This window comes from Cottoperca gobio, chromosome 22, assembly GCF_900634415.1.
Source record: "Cottoperca gobio chromosome 22, fCotGob3.1, whole genome shotgun sequence".
Classification (NCBI taxonomy): domain Eukaryota; kingdom Metazoa; phylum Chordata; class Actinopteri; order Perciformes; family Bovichtidae; genus Cottoperca; species Cottoperca gobio.
The window spans coordinates 5,289,498-5,313,096 of record NC_041376.1 but is presented as its reverse complement, the minus strand read 5'-3'; the positions used below and the strand labels follow the sequence as shown (position 1 = coordinate 5,313,096).

Genomic DNA, 23,599 nt, shown 5'->3' with positions numbered 1-23,599 from the left:
TAATGGCTACATATACAATGGTCATGGGCATATTTGTAAACACTTTATTTGTGTATGTAATCTGTTAAAAGTTACAAAACACACACACACACATTTTTATATGTATATGTAAGCGAATACATGTTGAAATAAGATAAATATTGTGTTAAACACTCCAAAACCAGACCTTTTTTTTAAATTTCCATTGCATTTATTCACCCGGAATGAGTCATAGGCTTTATATATTGACCACTGCTCTTATTTCTTCCTTAGCCTTGTCGTTTTCTGGAAAGTGGAGGTGATCGTGATCAACATGGATGGAGGAATGGCCTCTCAGGGGTAATGTGAATTGTCAGTGACATGGGGTCTCTGACAGGCTTGATGTGTAAACATAAGCCTGTTAGCCACACACACACACACACACACACACACACACACACACACACACACACACACACACACACACACACACACACACACACACACACACACACACACACACACACACACACACACACACACACATATACGTACATTGCCTAGGGGTGGTTAAGGTTATTCCTACAAAAGGAAATTGGATCCTGATTACAGATTGGTGTCAATGTGGGTTAACATGAGGTCTGATTTCAGCTGTATTGGAAAGAGGTGAAAAGAGAAGATAGGCAGAATAGATTAGCAGCAAAACTTGGAGGGGAAAAGGTTTGTACCTACAAAAGTTACCCTTCAAAAGAAGCAGTTAAGAGTATGATATTATCTTTTGGGTACATTCTAACCATGCTGAGTTCTTTCTCATATGGATTTGACAGTTCCAGATTCAGATTCAGTTTTGATCAGTTATGGTACTGTATGTGGTGAGTTATCAGACTCATTCTGACACATCAAACTGACTCATGAATGAGTCAGAGATATGTCCAACTGAAAAGGCTAACTTTGCATACAATAGGCCACAGACTAAGATTTAAAACGGAAATTAGATTGGAAGCTTGTGATAAAAGTTTGATTCCTACTCAGAAACTAGATTACCTTATCAAACATGTTTTACGAAATATAAATCCACCTTTAACCATCCTTGATTTCATCCTGTCCTGTGTCACCCGTGTCAAAATGTCCATTAATATTTCAGAGGGTGGCTGATGTGATGATGTGCAAGCAGCCGTAAAACGCCTATAAAGAGGGACTCCCTGTAGAAGACCTCCATACACTCCAGACCTCCAGGCTCCCTGTAGAAGACCTCCACACACTCTAGACCTCCAGGCTCCCTGTAGAAGACCTCCACACAAGTCCACGGAGCCTCCCGGACTTCGAACTGTTCTCCACCCGCTAAAGCGACTGCTCCTGTTTGTGTGTCAGCACCATGGTCAGCGCTCGGGCTCTCCTCCTCGCGGCCACCTGCTGCTGCGCCTACCTCTGGCTCGCTCGTGGAGAAGACTCTTCCCTAGAGACGCGCTCGTTGGATTTCCCCCTGAAATCCCAACAGGAGAAAGACCTGGTGAGATATTATATCAGTGACATGCGTTGACATTTGCCAGCAGGATGAATGAAGGCTGTTGGTGCTTTGAACTACTGTCGATATAGGATTTGAATTGTTCGTTAAAATTATTAATAGCACACACACAGATAAAGATAGAAAAGAAAGATAGGCTAAAGTTACTAATACGTTGTATTCAAAATGAACACGTCATGTCAAGTTTTAATAGCATCATTTATTTGATAAATAATTAACTTTTTGTCATTTTATTCTTTGCAGATTGACGCGTTGCAAGAAGTTTTGGTGAAGCTGAGGAGCAAAGAGATGCCCTTGGAGAAGAAACTTGGCTGGCTGCCTTCAGTATGTACAAAAAAACTGCTTTATTAGCGTTACTTTATCAACTTTAAAATGTGTCTCTATTGTATGGTAATGTTAATATATTATCTGACTTTATAATACTGAGAAATATGATAAGGTATAAGAATGTTTCGATATGAGGTTTTACTCGGAGCCAACGAGGGTTTAGATTTATACAATTAATTTAAAAATAAGTCTTTGAAATTGGAAAGCATACTTGTCAATTTCTGACTATTATGTTACTTTGGAAGTTCTGTTCTTTGATGAAGGAAGTGTACAACCTATATCCGCATGAATCTATGTTGTTTTTATCGTTCCAGTGTGACGCCGGGGAGCCGTGCGCCGTGCGTAAAGGAGCCCGTATCGGGACGATGTGCAGCTGTCCACGGGGAACTTCCTGCAACTTTTATGTTCTCAAATGTTTGTGAACAAAAAGAATAACAAAGATGCAAGAAAGGAAAATAGAGAGTTCAGGAGTTTATAGTTACAAAATCTGATGTCATTCTCTTCGTGAAAAAAATGTAAAACGGTGTTTTTCTTTTGTAAACGTAGACTGGAAAATGTTAGAATATAGGTTTAGAATAGAATTGGAGGTCTTTGTGCATCTGCATTTATTATTATTTGTTTTTCCCCTTGTTATTTTTGTAATGTTTTTCCTGTGGGGAGATATCAAAGCTTTCCTAGCACCGGTTTCTAAACACATTTGTAAGATATGAAGGTCAATAAATTACCTAAATCATGTTCGATTGTCTGTTGTGTGTCTGTTGTACTATTATATAATCTTTTTAAAGTCACCATCCCACTTGTAGCCTTTTAACAGCTGGATATTTTTCTTTTTTTCCACAAACATGATGGAAAATTGCCTTTGAATAAAATTACAGCGCTAAAACACTTAAGGCACAACAATAAAGAAAATGATATTGAATCTTTTTGCCACGTGTCATCAATAATGCAGCCTCTTTCTACACATTCACTAATGCACGGCTGCATTCCAGCACACCAGCTGTCATCTCTCGGTAATAAAAGGCGCTGTCAGGCTTTTTCAATGACATCACATCCAAGTGCAAGTTTCCAACATGGCGTCCAGCCGGGTGCCGGAGAGGGAGGTACGGGAGGAGCCGATGCGTGCTGCGACCGCAAACCCCGACTTGTGCCTGCACAAATACTCCCTGCTCATCATTATAGGACGGACCGCTCACCTCAGGCAGACGGGACACACCAGCAGGGACATTGAACGAGGTACGTTTATGTCAACGCCTCTAACAGCTGCTGTACGTTGTTTTGCTTTTCTCTGTATTCGGATAATAATAAAAATCATACGCCTGCAAGCTCTCGTCGCATGAATAATCACCGAAGATGCTACACTAACCCCAATGCAGTGTGTATGTCATTTTATCCATCCTACTGACCGAGGATGCGTCATCTGGCGATACTCCACCATCAGCATCACCTCATCCCGCGGGGCGCATTATAATTAAAAGCAGTCTGCAGCGGGTGGTTCGTCTTTTGCCTCAATATATCGTTATGTAAGGAGAAGCTTTTGAGCAAATGTTGCAGGGCGGGTATTCAGTCAACACATAGCCACTTGTAAACGATGTGCCATTAACCTTCGTGTGTATATGTAGAGCAGCAGGCTTACTGAAGGTAGAAGATAGTAGGCTTCATGGCATGCAGTCTGTGTTTTACTGTGTGAGTACCGCTAAGGTACATTTGAGTGCAGAGCATTAAAGCAAAACACTAGGCTGTTGATGGATAAGGGAAGAGAACGGAAACACAAGGACAGATACAGAGAGTGACAGAAATACAAAGATATTTATCATTTAGGCCTGTAAACATTTCATCACTGTCGGTGAAAAACATGTTCCTCCAAAATGTCAGTTTGTTATGAGCTGTTTTTGGCTGTGTGACATGCATTTTTTCAAGTTTTCAAAATGTTTTCAATTTGTTGACACCCTTTAAATAATGTTTTAGAAATGAACCTCACATTATCTGGTCCTCCGTTGCAAATCATGTGTAATCATGTGAATGTATCTTATCTATAGTGCACCTAAATACCAGTACATACTTCCATTTAGGCATTTCTACACATGATTTGTTGCTAGGAAATATAACCCTGTTAGCTATGTTTAACAATGCTAATGATTTAAAAAAGCCTATACTTAAATGTGTTATGAAAATGTAATACAAAAGTAACTTGTTTTATTTTCTATAAATAGCCTATTATTTGTATGAATGCACACTAGCTATGTTTGCAACAAGTAGCCTGGGCCTGTACTTGCACTTATACTTGCATAAAGTAGAGGATTTACTATTTGAGTGCACTACAACATGTGCTATTTGTAAAACGACTAATACTTACATTACTACATAATGACATTCTTTCACACTTCTTTTGTTGAGTGAATATTTGAACACTTGTGTGTATTGTTTATGATAAGTGTTGTGTTTATGGTAAAAAAACAATTGTTGCCCCATTTATGTCTTGTATGTCTCCAGGTATTCGGTCATGGGACGTCGACCTAAAATCCTGTAACCTGAACCTCCATCTCCAAGAATTTCTTTCCCACCACACGGCGTCTTTCAAGGGGGCAGGTAACTAACAGAGCGTTAATTTGACCCTTTATCGCACAGAAAGCCCCGTCTCCATGGTAATCCGGCAGTTCAGCTGGTCTGGGGTCAACGAGGAAGGAAGGAAGGAAAGTGGTGGAGCAGCAGAGTGATTGTTAAACATGGGGCGGGCCCCGTGGACCTAAAACAATGGAGACCTTCAACCGAGCTGTGCCACCACTCTTTCTATATGTGATACAACCTTTTAGTAAGCAGAGCCGAGGTAAAAAGGTCGACAAACATTAGAGTCAAACAGTCGTGTTACAGCTGAGCTGTGCGATAATGAAGACAGACAGAAACAGAGGACAAAATGGCAGCCAGAGAGGTTGCCTGTATGTGATAAATAAGCTTTCTACTGTAGTTAATTATCTTTTAATAATGTTAGAGCTTACATGTTATTTTGGAGGAGATTTGACATTTTGTAAGAGATGGAAGGTGAGAAAAAGAGGTGACTGGAAGAAACAGTTCAACATTTTGGGAAGTACGCTTATTTGCTTTTCTTGGTAAGACTTAAATGAGAAGGTCAATACTAATAATTATATATATATATAAAATATAAACAAATATATACAAATAAATATATAAATATATAAATATATAAATATAAAAAATAATGTTATCCATTAAGTTTCTTAAGAAGCCATGTCAGTGAGAGAGCATGCACAACACCAGAGCCCTGGAACTGCAGTCATCATTAATTTAAATTTCTCCTGCTTTAGCATGTCAAAATGTCAAAATGTCGGCTTTCTTTTTCGTTTTTAACTTGACTTAAAGACAAAGAAACTTTTGTAGCCTACTGATTTGGCTCATTATTTTCCAGTTGGCTGTGTCCGCCTCTGTATCCCCAAATGTTGATCCAGTTCCCCTCAGACTGGATATCTACACAACTTGGCATTTCATCCTCAGACAGTCCCTCTGACTCAGCTGTTCCCCTCTTCTTCTTTCCTTCCTCTTTTTCGCTGAGGGAGTCAATCACACGGCCGGTTATCCAGCTCACTTTCTCATTGACTTCTTTGAGTTCCCCTCCTATTTGCCTCTGGCCTCTCACTCCTTGCTCAGATCCCTTTAGCTTGCTTTTTTCAAACTCCCTCAGCTTTTGTTTCCTTCAAACTTGGCTGTCTGCCTGTCCGCCCATCTCTCTGTGTTCTGTGTTTCTCTCTCTGCCTCCTCAGGGCAGAAGTGTCTGCGCCACAGTACCAGGGTGTTGGACACTCAGGTGCTTATCAGTCCATCTCAGGAACAGGTTCATTCAGAGGTGAGGGGATAAACCCTGGTTCCTTCAGAGATACACGTTTTTGGGAGATATTTAACCAAGTCAGGTGTTGTCATGATGCAGCGAGTAGTCTGATTTTTATTTATACAAAAGTGAAGAAATCTCACCATTTCTCTCCGGTCTGTTCAGGTGTCTGCTCTGCTGTCCAGGGAATCGGCCAATAAGCTTTTGATCTTGGCTGGCCAGAGCGAGGAGGAAAGTGGAGACCTGCTGTTTCACAGAGGACTGTTCTCACCACAACAGCTGAAACAAATACTAACAGAGCAGGTACGACGTTTCTCTTATTGCTGAGCAGATAAATGTTCAGATGTCACTTCAGCTGCTTATCAGGTGCATGCAATCTATAATGTTCATCATAGTTACATCTGCTAATTCTTTTCTTGATGATTTGTTCTATGAAATGGCAGAAAACAGTGAAAACAAAACCCAGAGCCTGATGTGACATCTTCAAATTGCTTGTTTTGTCCAATCAACCCCTAAAAAAATTCAATTTACAATAATATAAAAAGAGAGAAAAGCTGCAAATGGTCACATTCTGTATGTACTGTATATCAGTACATATAACAGTACTACAGTAAGTGCTTTGTTTTCAGTTCGTAGATAAAGAGAGCTCTGCCTCCTCCTCCAAAATCAGCCTGACTCTCAGTTGTCCCAACATCGGCCAGTGGAGGAAGAGTCTTTTGGGGAACCAGCCTCTGCAGGGTCCTTTCACGCTGCACATCAATCCCCCAGAGGTGCTGCCTGCCATGGAAGCCCTGGGGGAATTCACCTCCCTCATCTCTGGTACTCTTTCTACTCCATCTCCCTTCGACCTCCTGCCTCCTCCCACCACTGTGGGTTTTCTTAAGCTGTCCCGCCCCTGCTGCTATGTGTTCCCCGCCGGTCGCGGTGACTGTGCCTTTTTTGCCGTTAACGGGTTCACGTTGCTGGTGGACGGCGGCTCGGACTCTCAGGCCTGTTTCTGGAAGCTGGTCCGACACCTTGACCGAGTTGATGCCGTTTTGTTGACGCACATTGGGACAGAGAACCTCCCCGGGGTCAACGTCTTCCTGGAGAGGAAGGTGGCCGAGTTGGAGCTGAGCTCTGATATCAAAGGTAAGAAATCACGTACATTTAATCAGACTGCCTAAAATCAGACACTTCTGTTCAAACGGCTTCAGCATAAGTCACCCTCTATCCTTAGACACTTGGGCTCCGTTCCAAAACACATTTGTGTTGTTCTATGTTGTTTTTTACTTTCAGTATGTACTGCAGCTGCCCTTACAAAGTACGTACTGTTGCATGGAGTATGCATACAATTGGGACGTACTACTTCGTCACCTACTGACCCTCTTGATCATATGTCCCCTGTACAAAGGATTGTGGGTCAGAATAGCCAGGAAAGCATGCTGGTTTACATACTGCAACGTCTGAGCGGTGAAATAGGACATCCTGGTATTGTTGGCATACTTCATTTGACACATTATGTATTGGGACATACTAAATCTTTTTCTGGCATACTAAATAGTGTGGTAGTATTGGTATTGGAGCGCACGGCTAGTTTGAATGAGGAAAAGCTTTGTCAGGGGAAAAAAGGTTGGAAACAACAGAGGGGTCCCTCTTCTAAGAAACAGGGCTGGCGATGTCGCTGTTCTGCCTGCAGGAATATGATGTAATGAGGAAATGTTGTCAAGAGATGGAGTTTTCTCTTTATTCTTTACCCTTTTCATGTCCATATTTCCTTTTTATTTATGTGTCTTAATATTCTTTTATCTGAACAGATGACTTGTCTAAGAGGCTCATCTCTCCAGAGCTCGGGGTTGTGTTCTTTAACGCCCCCAGCAGGTTGCTGGTGGAGGAACAGCCTTGTGAGTGATTCATTAAAACCTACTGAAATCATTTCTAATGTGAGTGATTGTTGTCAAGTTAAGTTATTATTCTTCTCATGTCAGGTGTGGACAATGTTCTGAAGAGCTCACATCAGGCGGCCCTAACCCTACAGCTGTTAAAGAAGTTAGACATCAGACCACAGCCATTGTTTCGCCCACAAGGGGTCCCCATTGAGCCACTAACCCTGTTCCAGAAGATGGGAGTGGGACAGTTGGATTTATACATCCTCAACCCCGGCAAAAACAGCCAGGAGTACCAGACATTAATGCAAAACTGGCCTGATGCAGTGTCATCAGCATCCAAATCCCAAACTCTCCCTCTCACAGCCCTGGCCTCAGTGTCTGCACTGCTCGTGTGGCATCCAGCGTGTCCCCAGGAGAAGGTGGTCAGGGTGCTGTTCCCTGGTATTACCCCACAGGCACATCTGCTGCAAGGGTTGGAGAAGCTCAAGGGGCTGGCCTTCCTCCAGAAACCCACGGTGACCACAGGGGATATGGAGAGGCTGGAGGAGGACACAAAGACCAAGAGGACAGAGAGCCAGGACAGTGGCAGGTCACAAGGGAAGGAGTCAACACACAAACATGGAAAAGAGCGGGGAGTTAAAGAGGAGGGAAAGGAGGTATTTGTAAAGGAAAAAGGGAAAGTATTGAATGGAGTCGCTACAAGAGATGCTGATAAAACCAGAATCAAAGAGACAGGTGTAAAGCAAAAAGCAGCGTTGTCAGAGAAGATTATCTCAAAGAAAGGAGTGAAGGATGGGAAAAAGGAGGAGAAGCCTGGAAAAAAAGAGGAGAATGGGGTTTTGAGGAACGATAAGGGGAAGAAGGATGTTCTCTCTTCCAAACCAAAGAATGAAAATAAAACTAAGCTCAAGAAGGAAGCAAAGAATGACTCTAAAACAGGGGTGAAGAAAACAATAAAACCTTCAGGAAAGGAGGCAAATAATGTCAAGAAGGAACTGTCATCAAAACCTGAAGCTGGGAGTTTGTTAGAAATCCCAGGGGGTCTTAATACAGAGGACCAGATTCAAAAACCAGAGACTGTAGAGAACCCCTGTGGCTCTAAAATGTCTACCCCTGAGGATATGACAGCAGATTTTCTCAGACTCCGGGAGGAAACTGAAAGAGGAGAGGCGCAGGTGGAAACAGCAGATAACAGAAAGCAGAAAAGCAGTAAGTCAGGAAATGAAAAGAGCCTCAGAGGTATGAGCAAAGAGAAGAGTAATGAAGGTGATGATACCCTAGGGGAAGAAGCTGCTGGGATAATGGGAGGAAAGAGTGGTGATAATGGAGCGGAAGATACAGCTTGGACTGGAGAAAAAGCTGATGTAGAGCAGCCTGAAAATGCAGTCAAACCAGCAAAGGTTGTAGGATTTCCATCTCCCCTGAACAAGGCGACAAAGGACGATCCCACAGCCGAGCTAGACTTAACCCCGACCGAATACACTCTCCTGGACGGGGCTTTGAGAAACAGTCCCCCCTCGCGATCCTCTCCAGAGAACCAGGCCCATTTCAGCCCTGACGAGCAGACCGTAGAGCCTGCTTCCCCTGGTTCACGGCCCAACAGTGCAGGCCACACTCCTTACTGTCTGTCCCCAGCTGATGTTTGGTGTAATAGGGACACTCTTAGCAGGTTACAGGCCCAGATGGGTAACTTAGAGTCAGCTGATGTCAACCAGCCCAATGGATCATCCAAGAAGAGTGAGGGGCAGCCCAAAAGCAATCAAGAGAGTCACACATACCCCAGAGAGAGGCATCTAAGTTTCCTTTCTTTGGGTCCATTAAAAGAGGGATGTTCAGACCCCTCTCCCTCTTTCGCTACCACCACCACCACCACCACTACACACTCCATGCCAGCAGAGGTGGGCTCACCTCAGTCCACAGAAGTAGATGAATCACTGTCCATGTCCTATGAGCAGGGGCCAACCACTGTGAGTCAGCGAGAGGGGGATGACAGTGTTCAGAACTCCCACTCCAATGGAGGCCATTATGCTGGGATGTCTTTACCAATGAAGAAGCCTCCCAGGTCTTTAGGGCAGGGTTCAGAGATGGGGCGGCCTCCAGCTCCTAACACACTTGACTTTGAGGGCTCAGCTCACGATGTGGATCTATGTCTGGTTTCCCCCTGCGAGTTCAAGCATGTCAAACAGCTTGACTCCAGCTCAGGTGCGAGCGAGACGTCCAGAGGAGCCTTCGCTCTGCATAATCCCGGCAACAACAACAACCTCAAGGACACGTCACCCAGCGAGTCAAACGCCCCCATCTGCACGGAGGACTTCCCATCCACCACAGCAGATGGAGGTCTGGACTCAGATGAGGATGATTCGTGTAGTGAGCAGTCTAACTCTCCCCACGATCTACGCTCCAATCAGGCTCTGCCCCAGGACCCTCTTCCAGCCCCTCTCAGGGACAGTCCCCCCCTTCCCCCACATCCTGACACGTCCATGCCCGTTCCGCTGTCTGACTCCGATGCTCAAGGGAAGAAAGCAAAAGCCATTGGCATGCGAGGGAAGAAAACTCCAGCGGTGAGTTGGTCTTATAAGCAACAAAACAACTATATAGTTATTATGATTTTCAGGAGAACATTCTTTGATATTTTTATGGATGGATTGAAATCTAACATTGAACACTGTATACAATTTTACCAGGTTATTGAGGCCCCCCAAAAATCAGGATCAGGGAAAAGTAGGACGGGGAGTCAAAGTGGAGTCCCAAAGGGAAATGTCTCTTCTACTCGTACACCTTCATCCAGCACGCGCTCACCACCAGCAAAGTCATCACCCAATCCAGGTATGAGGTGTAAAAGTAAAATATATTAAGTACTGTAGATTTCTGTGATACCTTCTACCCTCTTTCTGTACTTTGTACTTATGTGTGTCCACTGATTTATTTTGAAATTGTTATTTCTCTCCTGTAACAGACTCTAAGTCTACATCTGTTGGTGAAGTCAGTGTGTATGTGGACCTGGCCTATATTCCCTCGGGATCCTCCTCTCCAACAGCCAGTGTGGACTTCTTCAGAAGCGTTCGCTCCTCCTGTTACATCATCAGCGGCGACAGTCCAGAGAAAGAAGAGCTAATGAGGCATACACTGGACGCACTACTGGATGCCAAGATATCCTGGCCTGACACTATGCAGGTAGAGACACACACACACACACACACACACACACACACACACACACACACACACACACACACACACACACACACACGCACATATTTATTTTCTTGGTTAAAATTACAAGGTGTTCACATTTTTATTAGTTTAGCTGTTGCAAAATATGTGCAATGTGTCAATCATATTCACCAGACTTTTCAGATACTGATCCAGTTTAAGGTTTCAGTTCAGGTAACAGAAGCAGCGTTGCAACTTTGACGAACTGGCAAGCAGTGAGTGGAAAATGGCTGGTTAAATATCTGCAGGGCTGATGATGGAAAGTGGGAACAGGTAAGCAGGTGGGCGGGCAAGGTCAGGAGGGAGGGGGTTATTGCGGAGCAGGAGGGAGTGGCTGGATGTGGGTGATTGAATGGCAATGAACAGGTTTGAGGATGTGGGAATGTGGCTGGAGAATGCATCCAAGGATACTGAAGAACGACAAATGCAAAGATGGATATAAACTGCAATTTGACTGGGCGGCCAGGATTTACAAGCGCGAGGCGATAATTCCAGTTTCCTATGTTTCTCCAGGTGACAGTGATCCCTACCTACGAGTCGGTGCCGATGCAGGAGTGGTACCAGCAAACCCTGGAAAGACAGAAGGAGCTGGGCATCAGTGTGCTGGGATCCAACAGCACTGTCGCCATGCAGGACGAGACCTTTCCTGCCTGCAAGATAGAGTTTTGAGGCGGACTTGAGAATGCAATGATGGAATATAAAGGGGGAATATGAGCTAGAGCATGGAAATGTGTGTGTGTGTGAGAGAGCAAAAAAGAGCAAAATGAGTGACAGACAAAGAACGTTAAAAACAGATTATATGGCCCCTTTCTGCACAAACACAACTGTCATTGGACTTTTACTCCTGGTTAATTATTCCTTAGTGGGCTACTTTAGCACCACAAAGCCCTTATTTCTCTTTATCCAAGGAGAACACACATTCCTGTGGGTGAGTATTGCATGATTGTTTTTAAACTCATGACCCTGTGCAAAACAGGAGAGGAGATCACACTGGCTGCAAGAGAAGCATGACGAGCTGCAAACATGTGGATCCACATGGAAGATGATGTTGTAGATTAGTCAATATAGTTAGCATACATGGGGTTAAAGGCACTTTGTCTAGGCTTGTTTTCTTAATGCATTCAGCACTGAAGTGTGATAGTAGTGTGTGCTACCTTTAAGGGCCAATTTTGCTGCTTTTAATATTACATTTACCAGTCGACGTTAAAGGAATTGAAAGATTGTTCAGCCAATCAAACCGCTGCAGATATTCCCAAATGGCAAGAGTGTGCCAACTTTGGTCGTATTGTATTCCTTTAATTTACTAATATTAGATTTGTCTGATCAGCACAGAAAATGTCTATATCGTAAAAAGGAGTCTTACAATGTTCCTTTAATTAAATCACATTCACAGTGTGTGGTCAGGTGTTTGTTGTGAGCACTGTAAGCAAACATGAGGTGAGCTGTGCTGTGTGTTGTACCTGCTTTTAAAAGGTATTGTGCCACTGTGGCTTCATGGTTCACTTGGAGATCTCTGCCGAGCAAACAGACAAGATGCGATGTATCTGACGTTGACTGATAATCTGAGATTATTGTATTTGACGTGCAAAAATCTGTCAACAGAGATTAGAGTCCCAGATTAGATTTAAAAAGCATTACAGCAGTCATCTCATTAAGAAAGGAACTGTAATTGTAAACTACTACAAGTGCTTAAAATCATACAATCAGGAATCAGACAGCTAATGCTTTTGTATAAATATATGTTCACTTGTTATCTTAGTAAAAAAACATTAAAAGTAACATTAAAATGTATTTTGATCGTGACAGTTTATTAAAGACAAATATTTTGCAGAACTTAAAATCATGGTTTTTGTCACAGTGGGTGGTGATTTCCACATTATACTTTGTAAATACAAAAAGATAAAACATCGGATTTATTTATATTTGGAATAAAGTCATTCTGATACATAAATCGACACACTAATACTATATTTTATGGGGTCAAAATTTCCTAGAAAGTTTTATGGAATTAAGTATATAATTTGGTAATAGTTGTTGATTATTACAATTAATTCCCAGCATAACACCACACAAGTTAAAGAGTTCATTGTCCAATAATAACTGACTAATTAATTAATATTTACTTTACATTTCTATTGAGCAGTTATTTCAAGGAGACTCTTTTTCCCCCCTGTAATAAAAAACACATTCCTAGACTTACCAGAAAACAAGGACATTACAGATCTGTAAAATAAAGCACACAAATGTAATTTAAAGTATAACATTGTAATCTCTCCAGAATTGGTCACTTTTTATTTCCTTTTGTCCCACTCTGTATCTCCAAGAACGGATGTCATATTGTGGTGAGATGTAAATGAATCACGACTGATTATCTCAGTTCACACAAATGTGAATGTGGCGTAAAGAGTTTCCTAAATACCAAAGCATGAGACACCACCGACCATTCCCCCCCCCCTCCGTCTGAATGCTGCCTCCAAATCCAGAAGTAAAATGCAATTTTGAATGTAATTTTGATTCAGTACCTCTAAATTATCTGAAAGACATTTTGTAATTATATAAATGCACAGTTGAATTTTTATCATGGATTTATACGATCAATGAGATTTGTTTTATTTTGTGCCGTTTCCTTTTACCACACTTTTCTGGAAAAGGCTGGATTAAATCATTTATTGGCATCGGAGGGTTGAACCAGATCTGTAATTATGGGTGACAAATATTTGTGCCCCACAGTAGCAAAGTGAATAGTAACTAAGTGTACGTGTCCCGCATGTGTAAAATACTATATGTACTGTATGTCGTTTCATTCATGATATTCATGAAAACAGAGAGCAAAGCACTGTGGGAGAGCAGGGTGGTGCGAACATTGAGAACCTTTCACAATGTAATTGTCTGTAAGTACATACAGTAACAATGTCAAAATGTGAGGGTTGTGGGGCTGGGACTAATGTATGAATAAAGAATGTGCATCACCGTTCAGAAGTGTCTGTTGAGAGTCGTGGAAGTGCAAATGCTTCAGCAATGCTGCCATGTGGACGATGAATGAATTCATGAATGTGTTCAGGAGCAGTTTCTGCTCAGGCTGATCTAGTTTCATTCCAACAAAAGATAATCTTCTCCTGAGTAATGAGTAATTGAGATGCAATAAGGTGAACCTGGGAAAACACCATAACTGATTAGATCTGGACAAGTAAGCTTTGGGGGTTACTTGTAAAATTGGGAAACATCAGGTTAAATCCCATAAAAAGGCCTTAAACTCTGCATTCACCAGGATGCACATGGAGGTTTTTACCTTGGCATGTCCATGCTTGCCGGTCTTGGAGGTAGTCATGTTAACGATCTTGCAGGGACGTCCCTTCAGCATGACAAAGCCATTCTTCCTTAATGCAGAGCACTGCTGTGGGTATGTATTAGAGGCCCCAGAATGCCCACTTTCGAAATCATCCTCCATCGTGTTGTGCACTCTATGCCATCCAGATGAGCAAAAGAACACAAGAACGTACATAACATGTTTGTGACAGTAGCATTACTTATAAGAAAATCTGTGGTATTATGAACCTATAGTACAAATATAAAAGAGGAATAATAATACGATTTGTAACACTAAATTGTAAACATAGAACTAGGACTACAGCCAAGATCATCTTAGACACCACAGCTTTCGGAGAGGAAGTCGACAGCGGTCGGGCCATAAGTGCCTCAAAATCAATAACCTGAAATCAGAGAGGGAGATGGCAACTTAAAGTGCTTTGGATGTGGAGGGGAAGGATAACAAGCTGCTGCGTCTGAATAATAGCCTAATCAGCACTACAGGGGCCTGGACAGCTCCGTTTTAGGGTTACCAGGGTTAAATCATTTCCTCCAATGACAATTTATTTGGGGACATAGCAGGAAGTGATTAGTGGTATATATGTCCTATTCATTTCCATCTTTGTCCGGTAAGAAAATCATTTTGGGATCACTCCAGCTGCGATGCCAAATTAGGTCAGTGGCGTAAAGTCAAGACGCCAATGGCCCATTCCCCACTTCCTACCCTCTACTTCCGGCGCCCCTTGCTCGGACCGCGCTCATCTGGGTCCATCTCAAAATCTGTCCACATCCAGACAGACAGACAACCATATAAACACCCTTCAATTTTCCACATCATACTTCTGTAATTGGACCATGATTGGTTTCCAAACTAGTTGTGATATCAGAAAGTAATGGTCAGGCATACATGCCTTAAACTCAGGTTTAAAGTGAGCATAGAGAAACTTCAGCAGTTAATGTGAAGACAGTCTTCCTTCCCATCCTCAAAACTGTTAAACATTTGACAAAAGAAATCTTCTCCAGTTCCAGTATTGTGACATGTAGCTAAATTTATGGTCAATTCCAAGCTACCCTAATGATTTGTTTTGCGAATGTGTTCACATCCCTACTGTAACTGTCTCTTGTACTTAATGGTCTAGTGATTTTGTCCAGGGGTAATCAAACAATAGAAACACTTTATTATAGACCGCACCCTCGTCCATGTGCATTATGTTCTTTGATGCCATAGCACGTCGTAAATGGATAACAAGAAGAATCTCAGCTTTAAAAAATGATACATTACTGCCATCTATTGAGCGCCTAACATCGATGCATCTTGTGATTACTGAGAAGTATTTGGATCATATCAATCTACAATGTCTGCTGCATTACCATGACTTCAATGCAATGTCTGTATGCTCCCCCACACTGAGAAACTAAGTGACATATAGAATTAGTTATTACAACATGGGGTACACAGAAAGAGTCATAATTCCAGAAATGTAGTAGTCAATACCTCCAAGCAACTGTATTCATTCAAGTTTCTCGCTGTATTTAACAAGATTATATTTGAACACATCATGATAAAGGGGCTGAGCCTGCTGCGTACACTTCCACGCTTACCTCTTCTCCCTGGTCGGATCTCTGATTGAAGGATAACTGCTGACTTGATGCTGTAGAGGATAGAAGACTGCCGTTGTAGGAGATCTTCAAAGCTGTTGGTCAGTAGCCGCTCGCCTCTAAATGTAGCGCTGAGCTGTTATGGGCGATACATGGGATTATGAATGCTATCCAGAAGACTTTGTATAAGTCTAGCATTTGGGACATTCAGAACAAAGGACACTATTCCAAACTCATAAAACTATACAAAACATGGCAAGATGAGACGCCAACATGGAAACAACTGACAGCAGACATGACAGACTGTGACGTAAAAAAAGGCCCATATATCATCAAGGTCTACATTCTCACCAGCACAGAGGCAGACACGTTCCTGATGACCCTGAGACGCTTCACAACCCGACGGGGAAGGCCCTATGGCCCTGTATGATCATAGTACACATTAGTGCAGGAAGAGAGCGATGGCTTCAGCAATCCTTCGCAGCCCTACAACCCTGAGCACAGTTACTGAGTAGTTGTTGCACACTGTCCTCCTTTAGATTGAGTGGATCCTCAATTTAAAGCCTCTCGGTTACACCCCATCAGGCGTCCCCTAATGGAGCGGCGGGAAACGTCACACCCCAGGTCGTCTACGAGAGTAATTAAATATTGGGCCGACAAAGATGCCTGACAAATTTTGAAAGCACTTTCTCAAACATGGCCTTACAGGACTGAATCAGTGGACCTGCATGTGGGAGACAACGCCATGAGAGAGGAGAGGTTACGCAAGTCTTCCCTGGAGCCGATAACCACATCAGCCAAGGTGTTGGTAAAGGACAGGACATAAAGACGAATGATTGTCGCCCACTGCTATGGCCTTTTTAGATCCATCCATCCATCCATCGTCTACCGCTTATCCGGGATCGGGTCGCGGGGGCAGCAGCTCCAGTAAGGAACCCCAATCTTCCCTTCTCCGGGCCACATCCTCCAGCTCCGACTGGGGGATCCTGAGGCGTTCCCAGGCCAGTGAGGAGATATAATCTCTCCACCGAGTCCTGGGTCTTCCCCGGGGTCTCCTCCCAGCTGGACGTGCCTGGAACACCTCCCTAGGGAGGCGCCCAGGTGGCATCCTTACTAGATGCCCGAACCACCTCAACTGGCTCCTTTCAACGTAAAGCATTTAGATGTTCAAATTTATTCTGTGAGTTCGGGGGCGGCTGATAAAAAGGCCGTCTGTTGCTTTAAGACTTTTGGGGACTGAGGTGCCAATTACTGACCAGCAGAGGATGCACCTCCTGAATCCTGCCTAGCAACACAGAATTTCCAGAGTTTGCCAAGTTCACAAATAACTTTTAGTATGGCATTATCCCGTTCCCATTCGGATCGAGAAGCATTATTTGAGACTGTAGAAGTAGTGATTATGTACACATAATATGGTTACACAGTCTCTGTAAAAGGAAACCAGGAGATCTGACAAAATGAATGTGAAACTGATTCCACATTCTCTATTTATACAGTTTGTCCCATTAAATTACATTTCATGTCTCTTCTGTAGATCTGCAACTACACCATCAAGGCAGGGGAAGGAGGTGTTGCTCTGATCCTGTGCGACACAATGGGGTTGGGGGAAAACGCTGATGCTAGTTTGGACATTGAGGACTTAGTCAACATATACAAGAGTCAAATAAAGGATCTCTACCAGGTCTCTTATATAACTACCTATTTAAAGAATTACATCTTCGGGTAACTGATTTAGTCATAAGAATATAGGATGCTATATTGAGTAATTAATAACAAATTAATCTGCCCACAGCCGACACTCCTCTCCAGGCTTTAAGAAGCAAGGGAGTCTGAATGATGTGATTCTGTGTGTGGTTTATGTGATCGACACATGCAACGTCTCTCTCCTCACCCAAAAAAGTTTGCTGTATTTTGGAAAAGACCGACCAGCTGGGTTAACAATACAATGACGTTATTTTCAGAATGATTCCATAATTTTCCAGTGTATCCCTTGTGTATACACTGGAAAAAGCTCCAGAAGTGATAATAATAATAATAATAATAATAATAATAATAATATATATATATATATATATATATATTATATATTATTATAACCACATAATATATATATTATACATATACACACACACATATATATATATATTTTTATTATTATTATTATTATTATTATTATTATTATTATTATTATTATTATAACCACATTATATATTACATATACACACACACACACATATATATATATATATATATATATATATATATATATATATATATATATATATATATATGTGTGTGTGTGTGTGTTTTTATATACCTATATTACTATTACAGAAATGTTTAACTTACAAACACTAACTGACACCAGTACACATTTGGTTTTCTTTGTGTACTCTAATTATTTTTCCTTTTCTCCTGCAGAATTATATTTATCTTGCTGCTGTAATGCCTGTATTTCCTCCTAGGGGTCAATAAGCTGTCTCTTTATTTTCTGAGGACTTAGAGATGATGTTATTTTGTCAAATGCCTTTTCCAAGGTCAAGAACAAACTTTGACTTTTAATTCAAGAGAAATCCAACATCTACAGATCCATGACAACTGAGCAAATTGCATCTGCTGACAAAGATCATGTGATTCGATCAAAAGCTCAAGAAAACTTTGAGTGTAAGATTAGCAAACTGAATATGCTCATTCTTTTAGCTGTACTTTAGTCTTAAAACTTTTCCTTTCTTTTTTTTTCAGCACTGTTTTCATTTTGGGTTTTCTTATCAAAACGCATGTGTCATTATGTCATGTATTACACACTGTTGTTATTGTTTTGCTCGTGTTGTCGTCATTACACAATCACAAAACGGAGTTTGCACGGACGTCTTATTTGATTTTTAACTCCTGTGACTTTTAGTTTTTAAAGTTGGAAGGTTTTCTTTCCCTCAGTCAACCACCAGATGTCGATCATAACTACATTTCATAATCACTGCTGTCCAGTTATAGAAACTTGTAGAACATGTTATGAAAAGAAGAGGAGCTCATGTTGCATAACCTGCACCATCATATTCACAGCGATGTAATATAAATAAGTACAATTACTCAAGTCCTGTTCTTAAGTACAATGTTGAAGTACTTGTACTTTACTTGAGTATTTATATTTCCTGCTACTTTATGCTAGGAAAATATTGTATTTTTTACTCCACTACATTTATTTGATAACTTTAGTTAGTTTGCAGAATTATTAATACAAAATATAATAAAATCATAAATTCGGATGTATTATTATAGATTAAACTACCCAGCAGTATGTAAAGTGGGCCTTTCTGCATAATGAGGACTTTGGTGGTTTTGGTTTGGGGTTTTGCGCGGTATCACCAATTCAGAATGATAAAGCAAATTGACTTTCATATTGTGTAAAAGCAATACTCACAAACCACCAGTCCACATGACAAAGAGAGACGTTGCATTTCCTTGGAGCCAATTGCAAAACTCGGGTAGTTTCGGTGCCGCCCTCCTCTCGCTCCCGGTATAAAGAGTTTGACGCAACATTGCCAACAACAAACGCTGCAAACTCTGCAAAGGTGCCGGTAGATACACTGAGGGAATATTCAATCCACCGGACTACTGGCACGCTTTTCTCACGGGGTTTAATTTTGTACTTGCAAACATGATCGCAGAGGAAAGCTTTGGGTCCATCGAGAACAGGTAATACTTGTTGCTCGGTTTTCTGCACTTTGTCAGATTTGGCTGTAGTTGTCTGAGCCATGTGGATGAGAATCGTGTCCTGGACAGGAATGCTTCTTCTCAATTGACCCGTGCATTGACTGCACCGCTGAGCTTTATTAGGCTTGGAATTGAGACTTTATCTGGCTGCAGGGCGTATATTTCCAGCACTAAATAAGCCTACTTTATATAGGCTACATTTAACTTAGTACCGTTTGAAAGCGTATACGCATGATAAAAGTTGATGCATAAATCATAAGTTTAAAAAGTCATATACCCTCATTCATATTTTAAGACATGCACAGCCTGCAGTAAGTGTGTCTGGAGCATATATTTATATCAGGCTTAATATCAAAGTCCCTCTTTATTTAATGTTGAAAGTGATGGGACTGGAGGATTAATAACTTCTGATAGCTTTGTATCTGGCTTCTCTTTGACTTTCATTAGATAAATGTATTTTAACAGCATCTAAAGAAATGGATTAATACAATATTGGGCCCACATTAATTTTTTTAAAGTATTGCCGCAGGTAAGTTACATGACTAGTGTAGTGGTGTTTTTGTTTTTGTTGCAGAATACGAAAGGTTAATTGTTGTGTCTTCTCCTCTCAGGATGCAGTCTGTAGGTCTGGCTCTGGAGGAGTTGCTGGTGACGGCTCAGAAACAAGACTGCCTGACTGTTGGCATTTATGAATCCGCTAAGCTTCTTAATGCGTGAGTTGAAACTATTAAGTTTGGCCAATTCCTGAAATGTGTTAAAACGCATAACAAGTATATGCTTCTCTTGTATTTCAGGAAATAACTTCTGTCCAAGACATGTGAGTGCAAGTCTCTGCCTTTTTAAACTCATCATTTTCTCATTTTCTCCTTCCTTCCCAGAGATCCAGACAGTGTGGTCCTGTGCGTTCTGGCAGATGATGGAGACGATACAGACGATGTGGCCCTACAGATCCACTTTACCCTGCTACAATCCTTCTGCTGCGACAACGGCATTACCATCCTGCGAGTCTCAGGAGTTCAGCGGCTCCAGCAGCTGCTGGGTGCTGTGGACGCCAACAGAAACCAGGAAGAGCACAGAGACTTCCACTGCATGCTGGTTACGGTATGTTGACTCAGCACAACAGTCCTCTTTTATGTAACTGAAAGGCCAAAGTAGAAATGTATTAATCCAGATTATTTATCAAGCAGTGCTGTAGCTGAAATGTTGCTTCATATTTTTGGCATTATTTGAGTGAACTGTTGTTGCACTTTCTATAATATTTTCTTTCTGTTATTTTAATTTTAGTTTTAGCTTTCTGCAGACCAAATTCACCTTAAAGCCTGAACATTGATTTGATGTTGCCTTTGTTTTCATCGCAGAACCCCCAGGCTGACCATTACAGGCTACAAGAGGTGGGGATCTACTGCCAGGAGAGTCGACGCCTTGACCAGTGGGTTCCTGAACTGGTCCTGCAGGAACGCTGAAGGGTCTCGCACCCGCATACACCAACAAACACCAGAGCTTTCTGGGTTCAGTTACTGATGAACTGAAGGATCAGCTGTTGCTCATGCAGAGATGGCCTGGGATGGACTAGGACGAGCTATCCTGACTGACTACAAGCAGGAACCAAGGACTCCCTTTCAGCGACTCGTGAAACAGTCAGAGTGGAGACCGGTTTACAAAACGTGCTTTGTGCAGAAGAAACAGACAGAAAAGCAGATTCACATCCAGGCCACATTGTTTTTTTTACATTGTCAGTAAAACTACATCTAAGCTACTATTGTGTGCTTCTGTGAGGTTACTCATAATGTCTATGGGGTGTGACAACCAATAACAGGAGTAGTAACGTGGAAAGAAACATGTTCCACACCCCGACTTGTACCTGGAAGACCTGTGTGTTTTCTAGGACAGGACTGGAATGCTGTTATGAAACTATGCTCAACATTCCTGTGTATTCTGACATGGGAGAGTCCTTGGAGAGAAGGTGTGCATGTGTGCATGTGTGGTATGCATATACAATACTCGTGTCTTTCTTTAGAAAAGAATGGGCGTGCAACGTGTGCGTTTCTTGAAATGAGCAGCTGAACCTGCGGAGGGATTGTCACCATGGAAACTAAAATGGAAATGATGGTCCAGTTAAAGTGACACAGGATTTATTGGCATTTCAGGACCACAAAAAAAGAAAAGGGGGGGGGGGGGGGTGACATGATGTGTTTTGTCAGAGGAGGATACAGATTGACCAAAATAGTGAACTATCTGATCTTATGGGGGAAAAAAAGTCTGCTGTAAATTCTCATTGTGCTGCAAAAGTAACCACAGTCAATATCTTTGTGCCTTAAGGAGTGCTACTCTTTTGATCAAATGCTGTTAAAACAATATGAACAGTGCCACAACATGACTTTATTGATTGTATCTGTTGTTTGTGTAGCTATTTATTGTCCAATGTTCTGTAATGCTCTGTTATCTAAGACAATAAATTATTGTATTCATAATTGTTTTGACTTCTTCTTTATCACAAACGTCATCATGAAACAGGAACTATAGCTGAGCTACGCAACATCATGCGCACTTGGGGCAAAGTCCTTGTCGTGACAGGGCTTTACAATTCGGTTGTCATGTTTCTTTGTTGTAGTAAACATAAGCCAGTCATAGAGAGAACCCGGGGTGGAGACAGAAACTCTTTGTGATGGAACAAACAGGCAAAACAAGCTGAGCGTAGACCCATAGGTCAAGATCAGGGGGGAACAGCTGTAGAAAATATGCAAGTGTCCATCTCAAACTTTATCATTTATCTTCTCCATAATCCTTTTGCATTTTTATTGTCTACATGTTTTACACCACTCAAATTAGTTGGTGTAACTCCACCCATGCCACGGTATCGCCACATGATCAGGTAGCAAGAGGTTCCTGCAACACAGTACATGTTGTTCTTCCTCCCCTCTCCCCTCCCTTCACTCTTTTGCTTCCCACCCTCCAGTTATGGACAGGGGAGTAACTCCTGTGGGGACTGACTTCTGATTGGTTGTGGTTCATCCACCTTGAATCTGATTGGCTTTGACTTGTGTTGGGGAGGCCTATGGTTTAAAATCTGGAGGAAATTTATGGCTGTTGAAGCAATGCTTTAAAGGGCAAAACGACTTATAACAATGACATTCCTGTGAAATGACCCAAATAGGAGGCTTTACCTGGTTACCTCTCTGTTTACCTCATTGTTTTGTCTCTTAGGTGCAACGTGTTTTCATCTTTGCAGTGCACTGCACACGATGTACTCTCTGCCGGAGAGCATGTGTGTCCATGTGCATTGTGTATCTTTACAAGTGTGAGAAAAAGCCAAACCCTCCCACTCAGAGAGCACAAAAAGAACAAGAAACACATTATATAAACTGCAGCTATAATGAACAGGGGTAAGTGTCTATAGCATAGGTCTTCAACAGGGGGTCCGCGGAGGTACTGCAGGGGGGTCGCAAAATTGTTTGTAGATAAAGCAATTATTTATTTATTTATTTTTAATTAAATGTAAAAAATGTTTTGTTTTTTTTGACAAAATCTTTGTTTTGCTTTACCATTCACATTCCCTCCTCCGCTGTACTTCGCGAAGGGCAGCGACAAATATACAATATATACAGTAGGGGGTCCCTGCACCACGGTACACCAGTTTGGGGGTCCTTGGCATGAAAAACGTTGAAGACCCCTGGTCTATAGCCATGCTGGTGAGCGGCTCTGTGAGACTGTACTTATGATGTGTTCATGTCATATCAGAGTTATTGTAATTATGAGTTTCTGACTTGTAAATAGCATCAATTAAAGTAGCAATAGACAATTTTACACACACACACACACACACACACACCGTAGCGTTTCCAATTGGTATTGTTGTTGGCACCACTATTGCAAAGACAACCAGATTGCTTTATTTTCCTCAGAGCCAACAACTAGCAACACATTTAGCGACTTATTGACACCATCAGGGAAAAGGCAACATTTGTTTTCAGATATATTATATTGTAATTAATTCCTAGTGCTGCTCAGAGTAATCCACAGCTCTTCTGTCAAAAGCTTAACAGGGTCCCTCCCTCGCCGCAACCGACACGACCACTGAGCTTTAACCAATGTGTAATGACGTCACCAATATGCAAATGAGCTCATGACAACTGGCGACTTTTGGAGCTAATGCTAGCTACTTTCAGTGGAATTTAAGACACACTGCATTTTGTTTTCCACAGCTTAAATCGATCCTTCATTTTCGTACCTGATCGTACGATCGTACCTGGTTGT

The 23,599-nt window shown here is 41.9% G+C and overlaps 3 protein-coding genes across 3 annotated transcripts; all 3 read left to right on the top strand.

Annotated features, from left to right (window-relative positions):
* The first annotated feature begins 1,034 nt into the window (after nt 1-1,034).
* On the top strand, nt 1,035-2,599 carry LOC115027338 (cocaine- and amphetamine-regulated transcript protein-like). Its single transcript, XM_029460610.1, has 3 exons — nt 1,035-1,468; nt 1,727-1,807; nt 2,125-2,599. Exons 1-3 carry the CDS (start codon nt 1,334-1,336, stop codon nt 2,230-2,232), a joined length of 324 nt encoding a protein of 107 aa, XP_029316470.1. The 5' UTR covers nt 1,035-1,333; the 3' UTR covers nt 2,233-2,599.
* A 279-nt stretch (nt 2,600-2,878) lies between these two features.
* On the top strand, nt 2,879-13,703 carry LOC115027697 (microtubule-associated protein 1S-like). Its single transcript, XM_029461173.1, has 10 exons — nt 2,879-3,043; nt 4,301-4,396; nt 5,584-5,666; nt 5,814-5,951; nt 6,278-6,779; nt 7,445-7,531; nt 7,616-10,077; nt 10,201-10,342; nt 10,473-10,690; nt 11,243-13,703. The coding sequence occupies exons 1-10, from the start codon at nt 2,881-2,883 to the stop codon at nt 11,396-11,398; spliced, it is 4,047 nt and encodes a 1,348-aa protein (XP_029317033.1). The 5' UTR covers nt 2,879-2,880; the 3' UTR covers nt 11,399-13,703.
* A 5,454-nt stretch (nt 13,704-19,157) lies between these two features.
* On the top strand, nt 19,158-21,810 carry LOC115027307 (growth arrest and DNA damage-inducible protein GADD45 beta-like). The gene is made up of 4 exons (XM_029460546.1): nt 19,158-19,327; nt 19,957-20,058; nt 20,224-20,446; nt 20,704-21,810. The coding sequence occupies exons 1-4, from the start codon at nt 19,290-19,292 to the stop codon at nt 20,806-20,808; spliced, it is 468 nt and encodes a 155-aa protein (XP_029316406.1). The 5' UTR covers nt 19,158-19,289; the 3' UTR covers nt 20,809-21,810.
* Nucleotides 21,811-23,599: the final 1,789 nt, after the last annotated feature.